The sequence below is a fragment of the Phaethon lepturus genome, unplaced genomic scaffold, assembly GCF_000687285.1.
Source record: "Phaethon lepturus isolate BGI_N335 unplaced genomic scaffold, ASM68728v1 scaffold18731, whole genome shotgun sequence".
NCBI classification, from domain to species: Eukaryota; Metazoa; Chordata; class Aves; order Phaethontiformes; family Phaethontidae; genus Phaethon; species Phaethon lepturus.
In genome coordinates this window covers 590-26,379 of record NW_010515742.1, presented here as the reverse complement: position 1 = coordinate 26,379, position 25,790 = coordinate 590, and the positions used below count along the sequence as shown (strand labels likewise).

The window sequence follows — 25,790 nt, the reverse complement described above, 5'->3', positions numbered from 1 at the left end:
GGAAAGAGAAGTACAGAGAAAATGAACTGACCTGTGCACAATCAAACAGTACCTTGGTGACTTGGGTGTAGGCAGAATCCAAGATCCCTGAACCTCACCTGAACCTTTATTTCACACTCTAAATCATCATCATAGTGTACCCATCCCAACCAGGGCGGCATCCCTTGAGCCCACACTGGGCAGACAGAATTCTTGCAGAGATGACACCAACTTTGATATATTTGCAAAAGGCTTTTTAAAGTCCAAAGTATTTCACTTTCCATGTGTGGAAAGAAAACATGAACTTTGTTTCTGGCCTGTGGATGGATCGTTCATCTATCCTGTCCCAGGCTTCACCAATACAATACTTTGTTGATTCAGAAACTGAGTCAAAGAACTTGGAGGCCAGATGCCACAACTGAACTGAGTTGAACTTAACCACTGCACTAAACCTTGCTGACGGGAATAGCTATCCATTCATGTTGGTAGAGCCATCTTTATGGTGCCTGTAAAATCAGCTGCCATAACATATGCCAGAGGATGTCTTATCCAAGTTCTGAGCCTGAAAAAGGAGGCAAAACCTAAGCAGTGAGGACATCAAGTGATGTGTACTCTCTTTAGTCCTTTGAATTTGATTCAACTGCTCCATCTGTTACCACTCCAATGACATGTTTTTGTGCTGGAGCAGGAACACAGGCTGCAGAAATTCTGAGAGATGCCTCTTCATCTAGCAGGCAGCACTCTGTTGCAGTGTTCTCTTTCTTAAAATATTTAAGAGGAGCAAACAAACAGCCAACAAAGACAGTAAGTCAGGTAACAAACTCAACTGAGAAGACAATCCTCTGTCTGGGTGGAGGCTTATTATCCTGCAGATGGTAGCTGGCTGAACAAAACTGAGGAGAATTAATCTAAGACCGATGGGAATATATGGCCTTACATCCCTCAGTGGCCACAAGATTTCCTTCTACTCTATGACCTGCTATTTACTGGGTTAGTTTTCTTCAGCAGCATCTCCTGTTTCCCAAAGATAGCCCTGAATGGTTAAGAAGTTTCTGCCAGGCAATTCATAGGAACCTGCTGAAGGCATGTGTGGAAACGCAACAGAGTTGGTAACATGGCTCAGGTCTACCTTCCCAAATCGCGCCTGGCACCGCTCCAACAGACAAAGCTATTATCGGTTGCCTCAAGCTTCCTTTGCATTTGATGTCTAGCCTTGGTTTAGTGATAATCAAGCTCTTTCTTATATTTCTGCTGCATGCTCTTTAAATGGATGGGAGATAATAATTTAGACCTGCTTGATTTTAACTAGATTAACCATAGCTGTTGACAGTTAAACCCATTCCAAAATGACCCTTTATTCTGATGCCAACCATGGCTGATGGTTACCAAAAGTGGAAAAACAACTCATTTCAAAATGGTGACAGATTAGTCTCAAAAAGAGAATGATTATCTGAAATCTGCCCGGAGCTCTGAAATTAATCCAAATACCTCAGCTCAGAACTTCAGTTAATCAAGACAGCACAGAACTGAAGCAGGTCCATTGATTCATAGCCAGTGTAGATCCAGCCCTTTGAAACAGTAGATTTTCCAAGTATTTTTGTAATTTTTGTAATCTGGCTTGTTTTCATAGCCCAAACCCCCAAGGTTAATAGCTTGTTCAACTCTCAGAAGTTTTATATCTGACCTGGTACGCTAGAACTGGAACCAAAAGATGAACTCATTTATACGGTGCTTGTTTGGATGTCACTTTTAGTTGCCACAGGCTTTGTAAAGCTGCTCCTGATTCTGCTTCAGTATCAAATTTCTTTTCATTGACATCCTCATCCTGCCTTCTTGCAGTAATTGGTTAACAGTATGGACAACTGCACGACTTGAGCCTTGGGTTCTTTTCTACCCCCCCTGCATCTTTCTATTCAGAAGCTACCTATTGCATCAAAATTCAATGCATAATGCAAAATCCTTGAACTTCTGCATGTGCAGTGCTGAAGGACTTACCTGCAAGTCTATAGGATCTGCAGAGCCGAAGGATGATTGAATAAAGAGGCAGAGAATCAATCGCATCAACCAGCAAGTGTATCAGGCCTTGCACAATCACCACCAGCAAACGAAGCTACAAAGAAACAGTTTATTGAGAACATTCCTGAAAAACAGGAGATGCAACACTTGCAAATTCATGAGCTGATCCACAGTCTGACATTGTTGTGTGCTAAGCTAAAGCCTTCCAAAGTGGGTTTGATGTCTAGAACTGCTGGGCATCCAGTCCCTGCGTGAGGTTCCTCAACAATCTTAGCTTAACGGTGTAACTGAAATGAAGCTCCTACGGTTGTAGAGGCTGTGACCTGCTGTGGTCATGGCATGAAAGAGACACGAGAGCTATTACACTTTCCGCAGTCATAGTCTAAAAGGGACCATTCAGGCTTCCATTTCTAGTCAACTCCATCACTGTGTGTCAGAGAATGTAATTTCTTCTCTTTCCCACAGTGAACTGAAATACCTTATTTCTGCCTGAAGAAACCCCATGTAGAGCATCTAAGCAAGAGCAAAGCAGTCAGAAATGAGCTTCCTGCTCAGTGTTTTCTGTCCCCTGATTAAAGCACCTCCTTTCGTCAAACTGCATTTATGTGTGCTGCCAAGCTCATCTGAAAAGAGAATGCCCAAAAAAGATGTTGAAATCATGTGATGGCCACTGTCTACAGAAAATTTTGCTCTAGGCAGGCCTTAGAGAGGACTGGTTATATTGGGAGAAGAGAAGAAAAATAAAGAAGTCCAACCCTCTGAGCAAAGCCTGGCTGAAAGCATTTTACACAGCAAGTTAATTTCCTGAAAAAAAAACTTCTGGATCAAACTAGAGGGGTCATCACCCCAGATGTGGGATGGAAAGATAGAAAATTACTTCCGAGTGAAAGAGAGGGGAACAGCTTGTTTCGCTGATTGGGATTTGCTGGGAATTCCCTTTGGAGAAACACAAACATGTATCCTGAATTCCACTTGCGTGGCCTACAAGGGTGCCGTGAGAACCCTGCCTGGGACACTTAGACAAGTCTTACATTTTCTTTGTGGATGACTGGGAAACCTTTCTAAAATTTATTTAATATCTCAGAAGACAGTATATGACTAGCTTCAAGGGTTAAATCTTACCAGGGTAAACACCAAATAATACAGTGCAGTCGTAGGCAGGAGGAACAGCAGGATTGTAAACAGCAGAGTGCCAATAAATAACTAGGGGAGAAAAGAAACACAAACAAGCATTAGCAGAGGAATGGCAGTATGAAATAAAATAAAAATGAAAGAAGAGGAAACTGTGAGACAACGAAAGTTTGCAAGACTCCTTGATGTCTTTTTTTACTCCCTATGTGAATAATGCTGTTACCTTGAATATTTTCAGCACTACTTCTCTCACTGGGCCTTTTTAGAAAGCTCCCTAGAATAGGACTATGTTTCGAAAGATAAATAAGCTGGATCTTGAGAGCATTTTTCCCTTTACGCACAATAGTCAAGATTTCTTACTTCAGGACGGATTCCTTATGAAATAAGAATTACATGATCATGCTGCTTGTCCCCACAAGTTTTAAAGCCACTGGTCAGTGTTTACCAGGAAAAGGTGGAAGGGTACAAAGAAGTAGAAATTTGGTAGGGAATTTTGTAAGAGAATTGAGAAGTATTTTTATTCCTCCTTGTTTTAGCAGAACAAGCAGCTGGGGAAAATCTGACAAAATTTGGTTGACAAACATTCCTAGCAGCAGCAGTCAGCTGGTCAGTCCAGCCACAGAACTTCTGCCTCTTGCTTAGTGGGAAACTGGGAAAGAGAAAGAAGCTGGAGTTACTGGGCTGGGGGAGTAATATTCAGAGGATGAAGGAGAAAAATCCATAGGAAAGCAGGTGTCATTAGCTCCACTGCCCACAGAAAAAGTTATTTTTATTCTGGACCAGCCCAGCTGGTGTAAGTCTAACTAATTCCAACCGGGAGAAATGCAGATTTATGACAAATAGGGATCTGACTCTTCAATTTTCAGTCACCACTTCCAGAACAGAGAGGCAACAGGAACACAGGGCACTGCCATTTCTGCAAAAACAGATCACGGCCGTGGTATATTAGGAGAGAAAATAACTCAGACAGTCCTGTCACAGAGGTGGATCAACATCCCAGCTTTACGCACGTAACCAGAAATAGATCATAACCCAAGCCATTCTCTTCACAGCACTTGTTTGTCCCCTCCTCTGTCACTCCACTGCAGTTGTTTAACATCTCCAAAAGTCTTTTAAGGTCTGCTTTGAGCGTCTCTTCCCACCCAGGCCTACGACATAATTCCCACTGGCCTCCGGAGCAGCCCGATAAAGCCTGAAGTGCCAAACCAATTCTCTTCAAAGTACACAAGGACTGAGCCCTGACGCAAACTGCGTTCCTGGCACGGAGGCTCTTACTTTTCCATCACCAAAGAAACAGAAAAATAGCTCCTCCACTGTGGAATAAGAAGCTCAAGGTTATCTGTTGCAATGGAGGGAGCGGCACTGGCCCTGGTAGTTATCAAATATTATTGTATTATTTTAGTGATGTTTGCAACTGCCAGTGTGGAGCAGTTCAGGCTCTGCTGAACTTTTGCATGGCATTTCAGAAATTAAAAAAACCTTACAGCATTTGACAAAAATCTGCCTCTGCTGCTTAAGTGAGAACGTGTGGGCCAGGCTCCAGCACAACGTGAATGAAACAGCGCCTTTTAATAGAAATGCTGGCACGGCTGTTACTGTGGCAACACTGCTGGGCACCACTTTTTAAATTTTCTCCCTCCCCCTCGCCACACTCCCATCCTCCAGGAGCTGCATCTGCAGCACCCACCGCAGCTCACCAGGGTGCCTTGCAGGTGCTCACCACTTGCCAGAATTCGGCACCCTGAACACGCAGAGAAATGAAAAGGTGCTGCTGAGCGGCAGAGTCCAAGCGTTTGGTTGAAGAGCCACGGATGCAGAGCGCCGCGGCATGCACTTGTTCTGGGCACCGCAAAGCCTCCCGTGGCTTCTGTCTCAATATTAGCCAAAGCAGGATAGGATCGTACAGCCTGTGGGCAGCATCCTGCAGGGAGCCCTCGGTGCTGCAGCACTACCTGGTCCAAGTCGTAGGAGCAGGAATCCACCCGCTGCCGGAGGACATTCCACTTCTTCCCACGGAACAAGCGCCAGAGAGATGACAGGCCGTAAATCTTCAGGCAGTAGAGCCTGAGCAAAGAGAAGACACCGAGCATCAGAGCTGCAAGTTCCTGAGCTTCAACACAAACCAGCTGTCATCATTAGACCCCTGCGCCCACTCACCTACCAGCGCCGCAGAACTCAGGGTGGCAAAAGCTATCAGCCCAAGAATGACACAGATAAAACACTAATTGCTCAGTCAACCATATTTGGGCTAGTCCCTGGCAGGGCAAAGCAGGCTACCGCAGACAGCTCTGGACCACTGGAGGGCAACGGCCATGCCATGCCCTGGGGCTGTGGCAAGGCTCTCGATTTCTGCTCCTGCTGATGAAGAGGTTGGCCTACGGGAAGTGGCAAGTGCTGCTGGAGGGTGGCCCCCATGAGCGGCAGCAATCGCCAGCTCCATGCCACCACCATCCCAGCAGCAAAAGAAGCAGCAAACTTATCCCCCCAAGCTCACCTCTGTCTCTCCAGTTTAGATCTGCCCTGTTCCCCTTGCTTCACAACCTTCCACAGCAGGAGTGGCCAAGGTCCTACCCCTCACACTCGAGTCAAGGCCATTCAATTTTGCCTCCACAGCACAGAGGTAAGGGAGAGGACTGGAGCCCCTGCACCTTCTTTAGTAAACCACAGGTGAAACATCCTTAAGAGCGGGAAGAGATCAACCCAATGGCTGGTGGCCCCTGCTGCATCCTCTCCTTAGGCTTTTGTAACTTGGTGCTACGACACTTGGAGCTACTTCTCCCAGAAAAATGGCAACGGTGAGAGAAGCTTGGGGTGATAAAGGGTGGGAAATAGAGACACCTACGGAATAACATTGAGGAAGAAAGAGCCCCTGGAACGGAGAAGAGGCACAAATACCCCTAGGCAGCAGTGTCCAACATACAGGGATGTAAAGCAGGGGGACACAGCCAATTTGTAGGGCAGAGCAGAGCCTGAGAAAGCCTGAGCTACAAAAGCCAGACTGGATAACCAGCCTAGTTAAGGTGCAGAGGCTGCTCAGATTTCAAGGCAGTGTTGTGAAAGTAGAGCCACAGAGTCTTATCCAAGAGAAGAATGTGGTTTGAGTAACACCAACTGCTTCAAGGAATTGGCAGGCACAGCTCGGTGCACTAATCCTTAGGCAGGAAGGTGCCCAAGACAGCTTCTCCAGGTTGCTGGTACACACCTGTCCTGTGGCTCTGACTAAGGCCACACACTCCCCTGCACACCCTGACATGGCACCAAGCGGGTGTTCCTGCTGGAGCACCTGCCCCACCTTCCCTGGCTGCCTGCACACACACGCCCGCTCTCATTTCACCATGAGGTTTGTTTCAGAAGGGGATCTCGGGCTTCAACAGCACCTGAACCAGCAAATTCTTCCGCCAGCTGCGGGAACGCAAGGTGTTGTGGTGATCGTGTTGATGTGGGTGACTGCTATCCCTTCCTCACCCTCCGTAGGGGGCACCTGGCACCGCAGGGGCAGGGTGGTGCCAGCGGCAAGATAACGTATAGCTGCTCTATACTGCTAACAAACAGCTGAGGCCGGTAGATTGGCTCCCTGCAGCTCACAAGGGAAAAGCAATCAGCTGAGAAAATGCTTCTTTCCATTCTCTGCATAATAAGGAGGAGCAAGGCCAATCCTCACAGACCAAACCAGAAAGTCCAGTAACTAGAGGTGTTGGAAGGAGACTCGCCATTACTGACATTACTGATTTCGGGTGTAAGCCCTATGCTCACAACAGAACTGATTCATAAATCATATCTCAATATTTCTAACCATTTCCTAAACTACCCATAACTAAAGTTCTACTATTTCTTCTGTTGTTTGCAATGTAGAGCCCTCTGCTTACAGCCTGGGGAGGAACGACAACCATTCCATACTTTATAAGCCAAAAGTTTATTTATTTATTACCTTTGTCTCTCATCTCCTCGGCAAGAGCAGCTATTCTCCAATGGCCTGCAGCAGTGTGCCCAGGTGGCCAAAGCAGCCAACAGCATGCTGGCCTGTACCAGCAATAGTGTGGCCAGCAGGAGTAGGGCAGTGATCGTACCCATGTACTTGGTACTGGTGAGGCTCCACCTTGAATACTGCGTTGAGTATTTTGGGCCCCTCACTACAAGAAGGACATTGAGGTGCTGGACCATGTCCAGAGAAGGGCAATGAAGCTGGTGAGGGGGCTGGAGCACAAGTCTTATGAGGAGTGGCTAAGGGAACTGGGGTTGTTTAGTTTGGAGAAAAGGAGGCTGAGGGGAGACCTTATCGCTCTCTACAACTACCTGAAAGGAGGCTGTAGCGAGGTGGGGGTCGGTCTCTGCTTCCAAGCAACAAGTGATAGAACAAGAGGAAATGGCCTCAAGTTGCAACAGGAGAGGTTTAGATTGGATATTAGGAAAAATTTCTTTAATGAAAGAGTGGTCAAGCATTGGAACAGGCTGCCCAGGGAGGTGGCGGAGTCAACCGTCACTGGAGGTGTTCAAAAAATGTATAGACGTGGCACTTCAGGACATAGTTTAGTGGGCATAGGGGTGTTAGGTTGATGGTTGGACTCGATGATCTTAAAGGTCTTTTCCAACCTTTATGATTCTATGATGCCTTGCTGCAGTACGTGTTAATGGAGGGCAGGAACAGAGCATGCTGGTGGGAACCGTTTGCACAGTAACCCTGACATGTCCCGGACGTGCCCCAAAGCCCTCTGCATTCCCACACACTCCCTCGGAGCCTCTGCCTGGCTCTCAGGCTGTGGGGCCCTCCAGCAGGTCCAGACAATGACACCAGGATGGTGTCACAGCCATGCTGTAACCCCAAACCTGCCATCTCTGCTCCACGATACAGACAAGAACCTCTGAGGCAGGGCAGAGGCAGGGACTTTGGGGCTTCTCCAGAAGTACAAGGTTCACCTCTTCTCCTCCTCTCCTCCAGTTCCTCTCAAAACTACTGGGTAGAGTGCAACGGAAAGGAGTTCTATAAGGTTGAATCAATGGGATGGGGTGAACTGCTTTCTTGTCCTCTGCCTGTCAGGTAGTTTTATTTTTCTGGGCCACTACCACAGTAATAGATATTTAAATGCAGAATAACTGAAAGGTATGTTGCTTGTACCGCTGTGGCCATCATTTCTACATGTATGAAAGAATGCAATAAATTAACTGCTGGCTAAACTGTGAATTCAGGAAAACTACACTAGGATTGAATGCTCCACAAATTAAAGACATGCCCTGAGTGTTCAGTGGCCCTTCTCTCCAAACATACCCAAGACGCAACCAAGAGAGATCAACTCACCTGGCTCCATAGACATAGAAGCAGTAGATGTGGAAGGTCAGAAGCGCAATGATGTCAGAGAGGATGCAGAGAGCCACCGTCAGGCCCAGACAAGCTGACAGACCGACATACCAGAGGATCATCTCAATGAATGGGGACATCAGGTGAATGTAGCCTAGCGGACATTGCAAAGTGTCAGTACTTGACAGACATCTTCCTGTTGACACTCTCAAAAGACTGGTTTTCCCCAGCCTAGAACATTGCTCCAGAAATCATAGCCTTGAAAACATGGAAGTAAAACTGGGAAACTCCTTTAGATGCCATCTTCTGTTTAGGAGGGCCAACAAAAACCCCCTTTCCCCCTAGGTTTCTGTCCAGGTGTGGCAGCTCTGTGAGGAAGGGGAGGACATGCTCAGCTTAAACAGAGCAGTCACCTTGCTCCACATGTGATTTGCTTTTCTACATATGTGTCCAGGTTCCTAACTATATTTTTAACTGCACACCTCAACCTTTACTGCAGCCATTCCCCTTTTCTTCCTATTCCCACAAAAGCCACTCCATATGGCTTTTGTAAAATAAAAGACCATGGGGGCATGCAGTCTCTTTCATCACTAAAGTGGAGCAAAGTCACAGAAACGAGACCATACTTGATTGGTGAGCAGAGTAAATCAGTATAATAACTGAGGAGTTCACGTCCATCAAGACTATACTCCTTCATCAAGACACTTATCAAGGATAACAGGGGTGTGTTGAAATAACAAAATTGCTCTAAGCTGAAGTCAGTGACAAGACAGAGTTTGCATTTGCATCCCGCGAACACGCTTCTCATCCCTGTCCTATCAGCTGCCTGTTACAGGGCAAAGAATATAAAAGCCTACAGAAGACCTAAAGCCTTTCCTTGGGCACTCAGTGCTAATGGCACCAAGTAAGTAAGCAAGCTCCGTCGTGACTTGCACGTCTTGCAAAGCATCAATACAAGCACGTTATTTAATATGCATGATTTCCTTGTGTGGGAATCCAACTTTGGCTTGAGTTCCCACAGCAGGAAGACTCACAGACAAGTTTGTACTTGCAGTAGTGCATTTTGATTCATTATTCACCTCTAGGCAAACATTAAACACTCGGGAGGGAAGAGATGAAAAGGAAGGCTGAAAAGTTAAACAATTGCACTTACTAATCCAAAGATGGATGTGGTAAAGGAAGAAGCGGCCCAAAACCTGATCCAAAGCTCGGTTCATTTTCAGTCCAGCTGGCGCTCCCATTAGCCACTGGAGCAGGTCCTGGAGCTCTTCAGCTACGTGCTACAAACACATGGAAGCAAGGCACCTGAGATAAACGACTGCTACCACACTGAAGAGGGCCAGGGTACTGTACATGCTGCCCCCCGCCAAAGTATTCTTACAACACCCTTCAAACCAATGGAAAAAAAAACATCCAAATTACTACTTTACAGACAACTAGTTAAATCAGGAATGCACCTTTACTGGCAAATGACTCTTTACCCAAACATAGCAGCAGAGACGAAGCTGAGCTGCTGAAATGGTCTCAGTTCCAGGAATATGAACCTAGTGTTTGTTTATGGCCACCTCTGGTAGACTTGCACAGTAGGATTTCTAGGTGTAATGAGTTCTTGAAATAGATGGCAAATGCTGGTGCACAAATCGACTTCTTTGGATAGTCAACTGAAAAGTCAGAACTGAGCAAGTAATTGAACTGTGAGGAAGGCTGTCAGGATTTTAAAAGGAGCAAGATGGCAGTGCACTCATGGACAAAAAAGTCAAATTTTTACAGACAACCTGTATGTGTTTACAGCAGGGTAGAAAACACAATTATATAAATGTATCTCATACATAAACAAACTTTCTTGATACTCTGTGGTGTACTAGGCAAGATTAACCATGCTGTATAGCCCTGATCTTGCCTACCACTACCTTATCTCTCGGCAGGCTTCACAGAGAGATACCCATGGCATCCCAATAAAAAAAAAAAAACAGGCCTCTGAAACATGGAGGAAAAAAGCCTAATGGAGCGTGTCCCCAAATCACTGAGGGCTTTGACTCACAGTTTCTGGTGATTTAATCCCAGGCTGATGTTATTTGCTGATTTTCTCTCCCTACCCCACTACTCTGCCAGAGGTTCCCCTTGCAGTTGCAGGGCAGAAGATGGGGTTGCTCTGCTCCTCTGACCTACTCACCTAAGCTGAAACCAGCGGTGAAGTCCATTTACCAGGTTATGAACTGAGGTAGCTGAGAGTGGTAACCTCCAGCAATCAGGTGGGGAACATACCTGGAAGAAGTGACCTCTCACACTGTCCCACATGAACAGAGATTGTGAGTAAAAGCCGCTCACCTCTGCAAATCCTACTTATAGTCAAGTCCATGCAAGAGAACTGCACTGACAATTGTGCACATGTAGAAGAATCAAGACATGCTACCTAAAGCTGATAAACTGTAGCCTACTTTCCCAATCATTCATATAGATAATTTCCCCACGGGAAATTATTTCCAAGGAATGATTCCACTTTATTTATTAACCAACATGATCCTAGCAAAATGAGTGTGTAAACATTTACTTTTAGCGTAGTGGCAAAATTAAGGGCTTCATCTTCAACTTATCCAAAAGGATTGCCTTTTTATTTCATTCATTTTCCCTCTGTCTCACTGGAAGTCAGAACTGATTTGAACCCATGGATCTTACCTCTGTGGCTGAGAAGTGTCAGCTACTTTATAAATAGACTGCTTTTAATATTTAAAGTGTTGGACTGGTAACTTAGAAAAAGCATTTGGGGATTTTAATGAAATATTTAAATGCTTGAAAGCAGCCCTTCAGCAAGGCTGTTTTTCAGCACTGAATGACTTCTGGAGGCTGCCAGTCCCAGAGGTGCTACTAAATTCTGACAGGGGCACGTAGCTCTGGGAAGGTGCCCTAGCTTGCTGTTACTTAGCTGGGCAAGGCATTTCAAAATACAGTCCTAAGGCATAACCTTGCAGGTTGTTTTCCAGCCAGATATTTTAGGACTGATCAATAGCAAGCAGAGTCAGAAATGGTGACTGGGAGTCCAATTCTCTGTTGCTGTCATGAATACTGAATGTGGCCAGTATCAATAAATAAGATACAGTGAATTGGAAGTGTTTACATAAAGGGGTGTAGGGACATTACCAAACTGGAGACTAAAGATGTCATGGTTTAGATGAGATCACTGTGGAAATATTTCCTTTACTGTCATGCTCTTCTTTGTAGCCTCCATATGCAGAGGGTCTAATGGTGATGTCGCGTCGGTGGAGAAGGACACACAGCGCACTGCGGGTGGGCACTGGGAAGCACAGTGCAAACTTCCTGAGTGGAGCATCTAGTGCAAGTGAGAGCAAGCAGAGCCACAGCACTCCCTACCAGACACATCTGCCCTGTGTCTGTTGCAGGCGTTTGGGGCTCTAAGTCACACTGTTTTACAAATTAACATCTAATATATTTTTCCAGGAGTGTCCTCTCTGCTTGCTTTGTTCATGGATTAGAACATGACTGAATAGGGACTTATATCCAATTATCTCTAAGCCTCAGTAACATTTTTGGAGGCATAATCTATGATAAATATTTAACTGTTTCAAAGAGATTACAGCTTAAGAAAAAGAGACATCAGCAAGGATGAGAGAGGTGAAGGAGGAAAAAAAAAAAAGAAGATGGTTTTTACACAGTTCTTTTTAAAGCAGACAAATGTAGCACTTTTAATCGGGTATTTTTGAAAGAAGGCTGTCTGTGGAAGGCAAAAACAAGGACAACCATTGGGAAGACTGGTGGGATTGAGAGGAAGGAGGAGGGGAGGGTAGGAGTTGTGAGGGCACCTACAGAGAGAAGGTTAATCACATTTTCCATCCTTGGATTTGAAAGTCTGCTGCAAAAATCAGTCCTTCGTATTGCACAGAGCTCCTTGCCAGTTACTCCCTAGGTGTCTCTGAATCACATCTGCCTCATTTACTGACAAAAGCAACTTGTTATTACAGTCAGCACAGCGCAGCTCATCAAGCTGTGAAAGTGGGAGCTGCAGTCAATGATGTCTTGCGCATCATCAACAATTGCTAACTAAGTGCTGATTTGAGAACCATTATATCGGGAGATGACGAATGATGGCTAGGGAGCACGGCTTGATCCTCACGTCAGCAGGCTGAGCTTGTGACCCTGGCAGTTGTTGAGAGCCAAAATAACCTACCTACATCTGCTTCCTTCCACAAAGAGGCTTGCTAACAAAAAACAATGAGCACTGTGTCCTGTCCCCACACAGCTACGATTTTGTCAATATTAAAATCAATCAATCAGACCAATAAGGTTATACGTTATATAAGGTTAGTTTGTCAATATTAAAATCAACCAAATCAATAAGGTTAAAATAAGGTTATGTATATAACCTTATAATATATAATGATCTTATAATATATATAATGTTCTATTTACTAACAGATACGGACATGTAAGGTCAATGCTATCAGCAGATCTGGGGCACATATCAAAAACAGAATAGCAAGGAGCATTAGGGAAGGAAAAGTAACTCATTCTGCACATGGGAAACTTCGCGTTACTGAACTTGGCAACACATGAGCGCTTGAGAAAGCCCAAGTGATGGGAATAATGCGTACCAGATGGACACTCAGCAGCAAAGAGGAAACCTACTGCTGAATGGCTAAGGGGAGATTTTGCTGTCATACTGGAAAAGAAGTGGTGCTGGCTTGCACACCACATGCTGAAGTCACTGGTATATTTTGGGATCACTCAGATCTGCATTTTTTAAGGCCTGCACATAATGCATATAAATCAATGCCCGCTGAAGGCAGTAAAAGGACTCCAAATGATTTTATGTCCACAATCTAATATGCTTGAAAGAAGAAAGTAAGGCTGGAAAGTAAGAAGAGTTGTAACTGGCCTGAACTGATAAACTGGGAGAAGCAGAGAAGAAAGGCACCGACTGACTACCAGGCCACCCAGACAAGGAGGAGTTAGCACTTCCAGGAAAGTAAGTAAACAGCTCTTGGTGACAGCAAAGTAATGAAGTCCGCACATGTAGGAGACATGGTGAAAATAACTGACGCTATGATGTGTAAGTTGAGTGACGATGAGATAAATTACTGAAAGAGGAACGAAGGAACAACTCTCACAAGCAAGCCTATCCAGGACCGGTGCTGGGTACACCTTGAGCCAGAAAGTGTCCATCTGCCAAAGACATCGGGCAGATGGAAGCCCTCCTGGAGCCACCTGTGCAAACAGGAACGCAGCCAAAAGCCACTTCCTCGCAGACTTGTTAAGAAATCAGATTTCTGAGAGCTGGGCACTTACAGTAATCCCATAGGGAGAGCCCTAGAGAACTTAGACTTCTCCAGCTGAAATATCTGTAAGGGAAAAGACTTAGAAAAGTATTTTTAGCACATAGCTCAAATACGAGAGCAGGTGTATTGCAAGGATTGTGGTCCTTTCTACCCCACCACTGCTGCTGAATAGTGTCTGCAGCAGTCTTTAAAATATGCAATCCTTAAAAGTTTGACTATGAAAAATAACAAAAATAGCAATAATCATGATCCACAGCTATGCTGGACACTCTATACACACTTTCTGAAAGCATAACATGTACAAGAACTATCAGAAACCTATGGCTTAAAAGGTTAGGCATGGACCAAGCAGATCATCAAGAGAAACGAGCTCTTACCAAGAAAGACAGGATAAGTAGGAAAAATTAATTACTGATGGAATTCTCTAATCAGAATAAAATTCCTCCCAACCAAGAAGCTACAGAAAGAGCAAAGAGAGGATGTTCTCCAGATGCTAGAAAGAAACCAATGGAAAGATCCACCTTCTCTCCCAGAAATGAAAGGAAAGTGGGCAGAGAAAGGATTAGGCTGTGCAGCTGCATGACAGTGCTCAACACTGGCTGCACATGTATTCCCATGACACAGAAGCTCTTAAAATGGAGCTATCTTCAGATTAGTGGTCTGGTCTCCAGCCTCTGAAGTACATTCTATGTTCCTTACTGCCACTAAACAGATATATTGGAGTACTGCACCTAAAATCAGCCACCAGAAAAGCAGGATAGCATGAGTCATACTTGTTCTTCATGAATTTATGCTGATGCCAAGGGATCTTAGTGGGCAAGTGGAGTTATGTTTGAGAAAATCACAGGACACAGCAAGTTCTCCTAGTTTACCATCTGTACACCAGAGCTCTTAGACAGGATTTCAGGTGTTTGTAGCCTGGCTAGGATACAGAGCTAACACCTTTGGATTTCCCCATGAAATTCCTCTTCACAAGCAGAGCTGCGCTGCTTACAAAGTTTGACTTTTCAGCAGTTTATCAGATTCAACGCAGGTTACAGCTTTTTTTTTTTTTTTTCCAAATGCCACATATAGCAACAACTTGAGGACACTTCCTGTTGACTCCGGAATAAAAGTATTCTGGCTCGATAACCACTCAACCTGCAGCTGTAGAGCTCTGTCCAAGCCATAATTGTTACTTTAGGAGCTACAGCAGCCCTCCGGTAAACATCTAATTACTACTCACTGCACACGCAAAGCAGAGCTGTGTTCCTTTTGAGCAGCCCCAGCAGGCTTGATTTGAAGATTTCACTGTTCTTGAAGGGAGCTAATTTGCATGACTTCAGACAGGACTCTCTGAAATCCTTGTGCATAAAGAATCGCCTCTTTAAAACTACCCCAGGCATCAAGAGCTGGTCAGTACCCACAGCAGATGAAAGAGGAACAGCTCTGGCCAGACTTACATCAGCCACAGGGATGAGGGTGTCAGCAAGGTGACCAATTCGGTTCTTTCTGTACAGCCAGGACATCAGCAGTATCCCCAGAGCCACATCAATCAGCAGAGACACAAAGATGTTGGCTTTCCTGCATGCAGGATAAAGAGAAACAGTGTTAGAGAAAAAGGAAGGACTGTGCTTAATGTTTCAATGACAGTTGTCGGTTTCACTTATATGGCATCTTTAATGTCCCAGGGACACCAGGACAATTTACTGAAGAACACGGTGTAGGGATCTTTTGACTTTCACTGGTGTGCTGCTACTTCTGTGGCCAAACACGGAGCCACGCAGAGCCTGCCATGCCACAAAAACCTTTCTTAGTAAGGGGAGCGAAGATAATTGAAGCTACAAGGAGGAATGTTAGTCAAAGTGTGTGTGTGTGTATATATATACTCAGGGGGGATTTACCAATACTAAGGGCATCATCACTTGCAGTATCCATGTTGAGATCAGATGGCTTTCCAAGAGGTATACTTGAGTTGAACCACTAGTCAATGTAATAAATAGTGTTTCTGGGTACACAAACATACCCAGAAGGGCTGCTGAACTGCCCCCTCACTGCTGGAGTTTCTGAATGAAATTCCATGACGAGAGTTATTTGGGAAATGAGATTAAACAATCACAGTTATTTTTGCCTTCAAATCTGCTAATCTATTTTAAGTGTTCCCTGGGAGTCTGTTACTGCAGGATCAGAGAACCACACAGAACAAGACTCGGTGTGTAATGGCCATAGGGCATTCAATATCTGTCTTGGATCTCTGCCCCTCCCTGTTCCACTCACCCTGCTGCATGTTTGCTTTTTCTGTTACGCTGACTTTGTTACTGCTGTTGGACTCTCTGGTCTGCAGTTACCACAAGAAAGATTCTCCAAGAGAGTGGGTGAAAGAGGGGAACATTTAAGCTGTTCTGCTCTTATGGAAAGTGCCACTGAATACTGATTGCAGTTTTTGCTTAACAGCAGCATAAGTGAAAGCAATGAGCTTGTGGGAGTAGTGATAACAAAGCACTACACACATGGGTGCAGTACAAGCTTTCTGTGGGCAATATCCCGGTCGCCTTTCCCAGACTAGGGAGAAAGGCATATATCTGGCAAAAGATATAATTAACATAAACAGAGTGCAGAGTAAAGATCTGCAAACTAGCAGGGAGTAGAGCAAGGAAGAAAACATGACATGGTGCAGCGAGGACCCTGAAGTGCTGCGTGGGCACAGGATCTATGGTTTGTGTTCCCCAGAGGAGACAGGGCTAGAGAAAAGACCTGCATGACTTTATGTGCACTTTGTACCTCATTAGTTGAGGCTGGTTTTGAGCCTTCTTGTTGCTGCCGATGACTTGGAGGTGCTGCAGGCGATGTCCCAGCTGCTCACAAGTTGAGAGTTTGCTCCATAAGAAAGACAAAGGCCAAAACTTCAGCACCCTGCAGAAACACCATGGGAATGTCCCTTTTTCCTTTTGCCACACAGCAGGCTGTACAGCGTACAAATGCCATGCAAAATATTCAGTGTAAATTAAGGTTGTGCAACCAGAGACGGTGTCAACATATTATCATTAAAGAATATTAGATGTTATCTACTCTCCTAAAGGTTAACAGACTTAAGGCAACCTTTCCAGATCAAGACATTTAAAGCAGACAACCCAACCTCTCATTTCCATTCTGTAAAACCAAGCGTCTGGCTCTTCCAAGGAAGCCAGAATGCAACCCTCATTCCACCCTGTGCTTTGGGATACATCACTGGGATTGCATGCTGCTCTAAGTATCCAGGAGACTGGAGTCAAGGCAGTCGTGTGTACAGCACAACAACACAACGTGGTGCAACCATTTCACAAATACCAGTATTATCCCAGTACTAATCACAAGTCTCTATCTAGTGTGAGCTTGGTATAACAAACAGCTGTGTTCTCCCTGCAGTTTGTATCCCTTTTCCACTTGGTCCTTTTCTTCCTTTTTTCTTTATTACTTCTAAATTCCTTTCTCTGGGTCTTCAGTTCTATTTTCTCTTCATTGCCTTGCCAAGAGTGGCTGGCATTATGTAGATAACACAACATTTAGCCTGTACTTGGGTTTCAGAGCTAACATCCACATTAGGCTTGTAGGGGAGGAAATATTCACACGGTTCTTTTTTTATGACTCAGAAGAAAAGTACTAAATGATACCCAATTATTTTTGGGAGTTACTTTTATTACCACACAACCTATAAAGAAAGGAACGATGGTGATTTGTGTAGTCTAAAATGACACCACTGGATGCAGGCTGGTCAAAGAAAGCCCAGCAGCGGTACAGCAACACAAAGCACCATGTTTGTTGTGGGGAATAAATTCTGATGTGGACATAATTTGGATGGCTTCTGTTCCCATACACAATGGTTGTTTCACTATTTTCACAGTGTTTCACCGTTTCTTATTAAGGGTCCAGGAATCTATGTTCACTTTTCTTCCTTCACCTACTCTCTCTTACTGCTTTGGCATGTTCCTTCAGTTTACATTCATTCCAAATGCTAAAATCGTTCCTGGTATTCTGCTTCGCTTTTGAAATTGTCCAGCTGTTTGGATCATTAGTGCACGTCCCTGCAACGTGTGCATGCCTTTCCCAGACTTCATCTGGAGGACTTCAGCCTGTGGCCAGCAGCAGAGTGCCTTCAGGACTGGCCAGGATAAAATGCAGGATGGGGAGACTGGGGGTCCAGCTGCTATTTAGACATTTCACACAAATCACAAGGGTATGGCTCGTTCAAAATCCTGCTCGGTTCACTGTGGTTGCTATCCCCTTCCTTCCCCCATCCTCCTGAGCCCTTTCAATCATCCTTCATGCAAGGTTTGTCAGCTTAAAAAACAGAGTGCTGAAGTTCCTCCTTCCCCCTCCCCATTCAAATTTCAGACACATGGGTTTTGAAATACACGCAGTGTACTGTGAATCATTCTTCTTAATTTGAGGCCTCCGAGTTACTCAGCTCTTCGTTACAGCCTCCCACCTTAGAGACAAATGAGTGCACTGTTCTTCAGCTGACTTGTCAGGAGGTGGTATCTAAAGTGGCGGAGGAAAGAGCACCATGCAGGGGAGGGAGACACGGTGGGCGACTGCACTGGCCACTGATCTCAGAGACCTGGGTTTGCAGATTCACCGAGGCACAAGTGCAGACGAGTTTTCTCTTCCAATTATATCCTAGTCCAGTGGTTACAAATTCTGGTGTGGCAAACCTTTGCTAGAGCAGAGAATTGCACTTGAAATGCAAAGAAGGGGGAAGGAGAAATGCTCTACCTGTGTGGTTATGTACAGATGGCTGAAGGTGAAAAATTACTGGTCAAAGCAACAGCTGCCAGACCACCTCAGTTCAAGTGGAAAGCAATGGCTCTGGGGCCCTGTGCTAAATACTCACTGGGCTGACGATCTCCCCATCCTCTCCCAGCAACGTGTGTCTCTCACCATCCATTGCTGCTCCACGAGTCCCCAAGCTAGTGGCAGCTACCTTGTGGGTCATCCACTGACCAGATACCCCTGGTCTCCCGCGTCAACGGAAAGCTGCTGCTCTCTTCTGCCTGAGGAATCTCTTGCACGAGTGAGAATGACTTCCAAAGCAGCCTCATCCCCAGGAGCACCGCCCAACATGGCCACCTACCGGGTAAATGCATCTCCTTGATTGAATAGGACGGGCCCAAAAGACGCATCAGAGGTCCGTGCTTGTCTGTACTACGACTGACCCTCTTTTCTTTTCACTTAACATCAACAGGACAACCTCTATCCAACCTACATACTTTCTTTGGAAAGTAAATACGTACACATACTTATTTAAATAAAAATACAAACACTCTGTAAAAAGCTCAATATAATAGTTGCAAGATATGCTACGGAAGCTCCCATCTCTAGGAGTACCGAGAAAGAAAGCCAAAAATATTTCTTGTGTGGTCTCCTACCCCTATGCATACCAACTATGCATTGCCATAAATGCTCCCACTTGTTTACCACACAGACTATGGAATGATTTTCAGAAGTGCAATGGAAAACCAAGCAAATAAAAACCAAAACCAAACCAGTGATGTTGTGTCATTGCATTATTTAAGCAGCAGGAGATCTTTGGGGTATTTCCAAATATGAGGAATTTTAGCAATAAGTTTTTCCAAAAGCAAGAGTGGCTTTTCCAGATATCAGATGAAAAGCAATCTTTCCAACTCAGGATCACACACAAATGTTAAAGCTTCATTAACCTGGCTGTCTTTTTGCTCCTTGCTTGAAACTGCAGGAACAGTGCCCCCCTTCTGGGTGAGGAATCAGAGGTCATGGTGTTTGTAAACAGACTTTTTTCAAGAGGAGCACACAATTTATTGCCTCAATACTAAAGCACACTAGAGACCTTCAGCGGTAATGGAAATCCTGCACACGGGTCCCTCTAAAGAGAGAATTGCAATGGCCACCCCTTAGCACAAGGTGGTGCTGAAGAAATGCCTTAATTTGAGATGTGCAGGATTTGAGAGCACTTCGCAAGCTTGGATGGATGTCAGCGCTCACTTTCGGGGATTTCTAACGATGCTGCCCTGCTTCCCCAGCTCAAATACACAACAGTGGCATATCTAAAAAAGCCCCAAGCCTCCACAACCTGAGGGGACATCACTGATCTCTTTCTTTAGCTTTTCAAAGCTGACTATCCCTTCACACCACAAAAACCTGTGAAAGAAAGAAGTCTGGTGACCAGAAGCAGCAAAAAACGGATAGATCCTATTTTATGGGATGTCCTGTCCCAGCACAGGGAGGAGGTGACTGGAAGATATCTTCGAACCCTCCCTGCCTTGTGTGTGTCAGCACAAGGGAGGTTGTTCCACACATCACACAGTAAATTGAACCAAATTATAGTAAATGACTTAGAAGGTCAAGCAGGAGGTTTGTCATAAAGCCAGGTACTAATCTCTGTTGTCTAAGACTGATGTTTCAAAACACCTATAAGTAAATATCATGCTGATACTACGGGTAAATAAAACAAAGCAGAAAGAAGCGTGTATCTACTTCCCAAGGTTAAGAACAAGTTCAACCTAGGTTTACGCACAGCAAGCCTCGCATTCTGCCTGCTGGTACGTACAGCTGGCTGCCAGCCTGGCTGCTGCTCTGGCTCAAAACGTCCGTACCGGGCTTAGGAAAAGCTGAAATCAGAATAGTGGCTGATAAGCTGGGTAGCAGCTATCTGTGCCCAACCTGTCACACTCAGCTCAAGCTCCCAAGTTATGCTTTGACTGTGGCCTTCTGGAGATGTGTGAGGCTTGGGCTTAATCTAACTCTAAGCCTGGCCTGAGTCCTAGCACCAATCAAAGTGTGCAAGGCTGACTTTGAGATCAAGCGTCTACACAGAAAAGGATCATCCTGTTTGTTGGTAGTCACACACACTCCATGGACAGCCAGAAAAAGGACCTTTCAGAGCTGACTCCCAATCTTCTACCCAACCACAAAGTTCTGATTTAGTTACCATTAACAACCATTAATGCATAGTCAGTGTCTGCAGAGCAGTCCTGGGAACCAGTGGTCCCTGATTAGATCAGGTTCGGGTTTGACCCTAAATCTCTTCTAACAGAGTAATGCAAAACCAGACAGCTTTCCCTTTGTGCACCAAAACGTACAACCCAACTGTTCAGAATGTGTATGAAGAGTTTCACCGTAATTTTTTATGACAGTATCATATAACTAGAAACCTGTTAAAAGATGCCATTCCCCATACCCTTAGGCTGTACTTGAGAAGATTTATCCGTAAATACTGTAGCAGCTGTTATCCAAATTTCATCAAAGTGTCCCCTCACAGCTTGGAACCTGAACTCCACTCCCCTCTCTGGTACAACCTCTCTAGGCAGGCTGACCAGACGCATTATTAAGCTTTATACGCAGAACCTTCTCCCCTTCAAATTTGCTCAGAGCTCCTCTTTAGTGCGACCACTTGCCATGCATTAAATTTGAAGCATCCTATTCAGTTTCATAGTTGTGACAATGGGACTTCACCAAGGATTCGCGTAGACCTGCACTCCTTGGTTGAGGAAGCCTTTAGCTTTGTGTTTTCAATGGAGCTCCCCAACTTTAATAGCAGCTCCACCGCAGTCTGACTCCAACAGAAAGTTTATCCAGGAGCTCTCTGCCTCTTGCTGCCCATGGAACCTGACACACCACTGTTTTATACTGGGTTGGTCTGTGGATGCGGTGGGACTGGCATAAGCAGCAGCACATCCCTCCACCTTTCTCATAACTGAGGCTTGTATCAGCTGGTTCGCCTGTTGCCCTCCTTGCAGCAGGTCTGCACTTCTGCGGCACCCCTCTGTGGCCTGTCCCTGCCAGCCACGTAAGGTCCACCAGGCTGACCCACAGCCTGCTGGATTGTGCCTGCTGGGGTTCAAGGGCATAAAAAGGGGCTGCACTGCAGCTGGGACCAGCTGGCAAGGACCTCTTCGCAGAGAAGCTCCACAGGAGGCATATTCACCTGTCAGCTGCAGCCCTGCTCCACAGTCCATACCTATTATGACATCTGCTGTACCATCTAAAGGCCCCTTTACACACTGGTGATCTCAGAGATCAGAAGACCTCCAAGAGGTACATAAGGTCCACAAATCTACAAGCAGTACCAGGAGATACAATGTGACTGGTACTGATGAAAGAGGTGATTTTGTATCGACTGTATTTCTTACTGGGGCTGAGCAGGAACCTTGCAAATGCCTAAACATGAATTACATTTCCATGCAAAACATAAGCTGGCCGACGTCGCACGACTTACCTGCTCCTGCAGACCCCAGAGATAAGTGAAAGCAGAAATGTCAGCAGCATGCACACAGGCACAGAGGCCTGCTTCATCAGCTCCACGATGATACTAGCTTCAATGCCATCTGACTGCCAGTGGGTCAACTTGATGGGCCCATCATCATATCTGTCCGTCATGAACAGTATCTTACTCTTCGCAACTGTGTCAAAGATGGCAGAGAGCTTTGAAGCATCATCTGTTCTGTGGTCAGTGGAGGAAGCTGTGTCCAAAGGGGGATGTAGATAGGAAAGCATGACTTTGCGCTGGTCATAGTATACGAAGATGATTTCTTCCTCCTTAGAGTTGTTAGAGTGTTTCTGAAGGGTAGAACAGCTCCAGAATTTGCTGTCTCCCTCTTTGCTTATCTGAATCCACGGCTCATGGGAGAATATTGTCCCAAGGTCTTCCAAGAACTCACTCAGACTCCCTTCTTTCTCCTGTTTGCTGTTGCTCCATGAGCCGAGCACAGAAACACTGACTTTAGTCACCCGCTGGACTTCACTGAGATACTGCTTCACCTGAACAGGAATAAAAGGGAAATGGACCACGGCAAGGATAACAGCAGAGTTCTGTTCTGAGATCCAACGGCCGATCAAAATGCCGCTTTCTGCTGAGGAGCAGCACAACGGAAAGAAGACCTTAAGTACCATGGCAGCGATCCTGGAAGAATGGTACACCTGCCAATAAACAGAGAAATAGAACTTGAAAATGGCAATTAAATGCAAGGAAAATTTGAGCTGACCAAAGTCACTGGTGAGGAGGCCCAATCAAGTTTTAAAAATGCCAAGTCCAACCACTTGCATAATGACATTAGTGACAGCCAGCAAATACACACACATTAGAGGAGTATTTAGGAGGTTCCTGATAATCTGCAGTCTTTGAAGTGAGGGGTAGTGAGCCTGGAGTTTCTCAGCAAAGCCCTCCTCTGAGTCCTGGAGCAGTCTTCCATCATGGTACACTGATAAGCACGGCCCATCAGACCAGCCAAGATCAGGAATCCATCCAGCCTCAGATCTTGGATCCGACACTGGATGCACTTGAGCACTTCCTAGAGAAGGGACATCGTAGCACACCGTGATGCCTCTGGGGAATAGTTCCTCCTATTACTGACAATCAAATATTGGTTTATGCTATAAAGCCAGATAATTTCAAAGCCTCCTTTATCATCTATGTTGCAGAGGACAGCTCTGGGTTCCAGCTCACTGAACAACCTTGGTCAGATCACTCGTCTCCTCTTGTCTCACTCCCCTCATCTGGAAACAGAGATGATAATTTTGTCAAAAGGGACTACAGTGATTAACTGATTTAAGTTTACATAGTGGTTTTAACACATTACATACAAGATCCTAAAAAAGGAGAAGCATCTCTGCTTCAGTGTTCTTTATCTACAATATTTTTCTTCGCATCATTAAGAAAACATCTCAATGGCTTTGTAAGACTTTTACAAAAAGGGGCTTTGAGGAAGTTGACAATGTCTCTTTAAATAAGGTGGAGGTTTCTAACAGAAATATAATTGCAGTAAGGAGGGCGCTGGCGCAGAACAGTCAGCATCCGGCACCCGTTGTCCTTTCCCGTCCTTCAGTGCTTTGTTAGAGATGTGAAAACTCCGCAGCCCCCTGAGGCTGGCTCCTCTGCGAGGGACCCAGTCAATCGGAAAGAGGAACACAGACTGTATTTATAATACTTAGAGAGGATGCGCAACGTGGAGGTCCCTGGTGGTTTTGTTTTTCCTCTCTTTTTAATAAAGGACAATTGATCTAGTAAATCTCAGCACCTGGCAATTTGCTACGGCATGGAGGAGGCGATGGGGAAGCAGCAGAGGCAAGTGATTAACCTACTCCCAGCCTCACAGCCCTGCCAAGAACAGCAGTAGGAAATGTCTGCTCACGGATGAGTTGTCAGCCCCTCGAGGCAGCAGGGTGAAGTTTCCTTGGTGCACAGCTTGCTCCTCCGATGGCAGAAGTATCAGAGTCGCTGCGCTTGCAAGGAGTAGTATTTTTTCTCCTGGGACTGAATTTTCCCTTTTACTGCAAACCTGCAAAGCACACCCCAAGGCTTCCCCTCAAACAGGTGTAAGGGTGCTCATGAGGGATTTTGTTCGCAGCATGCTGCTGGAAGCAGACAGCGTTTGCAGGTGCTGAGGGTAGTGAGCACCGTCCCTGGCCGCCCCACAGACCCTCCAAGCCCACGGTGAGATTTGGAGGCCACAGAGGGACTTCCATCTCTCCCTCCTTGATCAGAGGGATAACCTCAGAGACATGTAGTCTGGGAAGAAGCAGGATCTCAGAAGAACTCAAATAATATGTGTTCTTCCAAAGGACTGCAAAGCTCCAGCAGAAGGCGAAGTGGAAAGATGTATCAAAGGAAGGGTAGAAAAATGGCTGGTGTGACATCCTAAGACTGCAAGGGTGCAGGACACCAGGCGTGAGAAAGACCAAAGACTTGCAGTACAACTGAAAAATGTAATCTTTCACCAGACGAAAGTTTAATGATTATTAGACCCAAATGGACTGAAAAAGAGGACAGCCAAGCTTATTTTTCATTTCTATTGAAATGGCTAAGGCTTGAGTGGGTTTTCAGTCTGTTGGGTTTGGGTTTTTTTGGAAGACCATGAAGACAACGAAGGACGCAAATTCTATTTAAAAGAGTTGCTCCTAACACAACAGGAAACTGGTGAAAATCAGCTAACAGACACAATTAATTACATTAGTCCTTAAAAAAGTTTGAAATAAAACCTGTCCCCTACATGGTGCTTTTCTTCCTTTTAGAAAGACTGCGGTTTGTCCAAAAGATACTGGCCAAAATAGTTTTCCCTTCACCGCCTCTCTTACCTCCTTGCCTAACTCAGAGTAGTTATTATCAGGCGAGATGATAGTTGCTTCACAACTTAACTTTACGTTTTAAAAAAGATTATTCCCCTCCCTCCCCCCCAAGATCCACAAACATATTCCCAGGAAAAAGGAAATAAATGGTATCAATACAGGGGCTCTGAAAGGAAAAATAACAGGGAATGTACATACATGCATATGCTCAGAAATTATTTAAAATAATATAAATTTAGCTAGAGTGGTAATATTCTAGCTATATCACAGTACCAAAACCTTACAAGTGAAGCTTACCAATAACTGAATACTCTTAAAAACTGAAATTGAGCTCAATATTTTACAGAGCCCAGAGAAAAATGAAGAAAATAAGTATTTGAATGGGTTTTTTCAGTATTTCTATTTTAGTTACCAAAGCTACCACCAGTAATATTGGACAGCTAACTTCTTAAAGTTGAATTTTTATTTGTCCTTTTCCTCAAGAGATGTCATAGTTGCAGTATTGTTACAAGAGACTTCCAGTGTCCCTGCACAGCTCTTCTCCTTAAAGCTTTGCCCAATCCTGTGGATATTTCAGAGAAGAATTATCTGACTCTTTTAATTCAAACATTTATTCTTCACTGAGATTTTTTTTAAAAACAGCCACAGTCATCTGGGAAAACTTCTCATGGAGAAGAAACACTTCTCATCCTTATTTTTGCTACTTTGTGTGTTCTCTCTCATACCTTCCCCAACCTTCTAAATTAACTTAGTTTTGCTCAGCTAACTACCTTGGCCATAGCTCAGGTCAAGTAATACCCAAGCACATCATCTGTCCTTTGGTTGCTGCAGATAAGACAGAGAAGATTCTGATAGAATTTTCAGGCTGTACAAAATATCTCGGTAGCTGAAAACCAGCCCATCAACTATTCATACATTAACGCAGCATACGATAGTAACCAGGGAGCAGGCCTGGGAGCTCAGGCGGCAGAGCTGGTACTCCCAAATCCATGACTAGTTGCGCATCCTACTTTATTCATTTCAAC

The 25,790-nt window shown here is 45.0% G+C and overlaps 1 protein-coding gene across 1 annotated transcript in view; it reads right to left on the bottom strand.

Moving 5' to 3' along the window:
* PIGQ (phosphatidylinositol glycan anchor biosynthesis, class Q) overlaps positions 1-22,593 on the bottom strand; it is a 29,222-nt gene extending 6,629 nt beyond the window's left edge. The window contains exons 1-8 of the mRNA XM_010295873.1: positions 21,920-22,593; positions 16,471-16,602; positions 15,153-15,273; positions 9,573-9,699; positions 8,420-8,573; positions 5,079-5,190; positions 3,118-3,198; positions 1,975-2,089 (exon numbers count right to left, since the gene is read on the bottom strand). Coding sequence (XP_010294175.1) covers positions 1,975-2,089; positions 3,118-3,198; positions 5,079-5,190; positions 8,420-8,573; positions 9,573-9,699; positions 15,153-15,273; positions 16,471-16,602; positions 21,920-22,593 — 1,516 coding nt within the window. The remainder of the gene's footprint in view (positions 1-1,974; positions 2,090-3,117; positions 3,199-5,078; positions 5,191-8,419; positions 8,574-9,572; positions 9,700-15,152; positions 15,274-16,470; positions 16,603-21,919) is intronic.
* Positions 22,594-25,790: the final 3,197 nt, after the last annotated feature.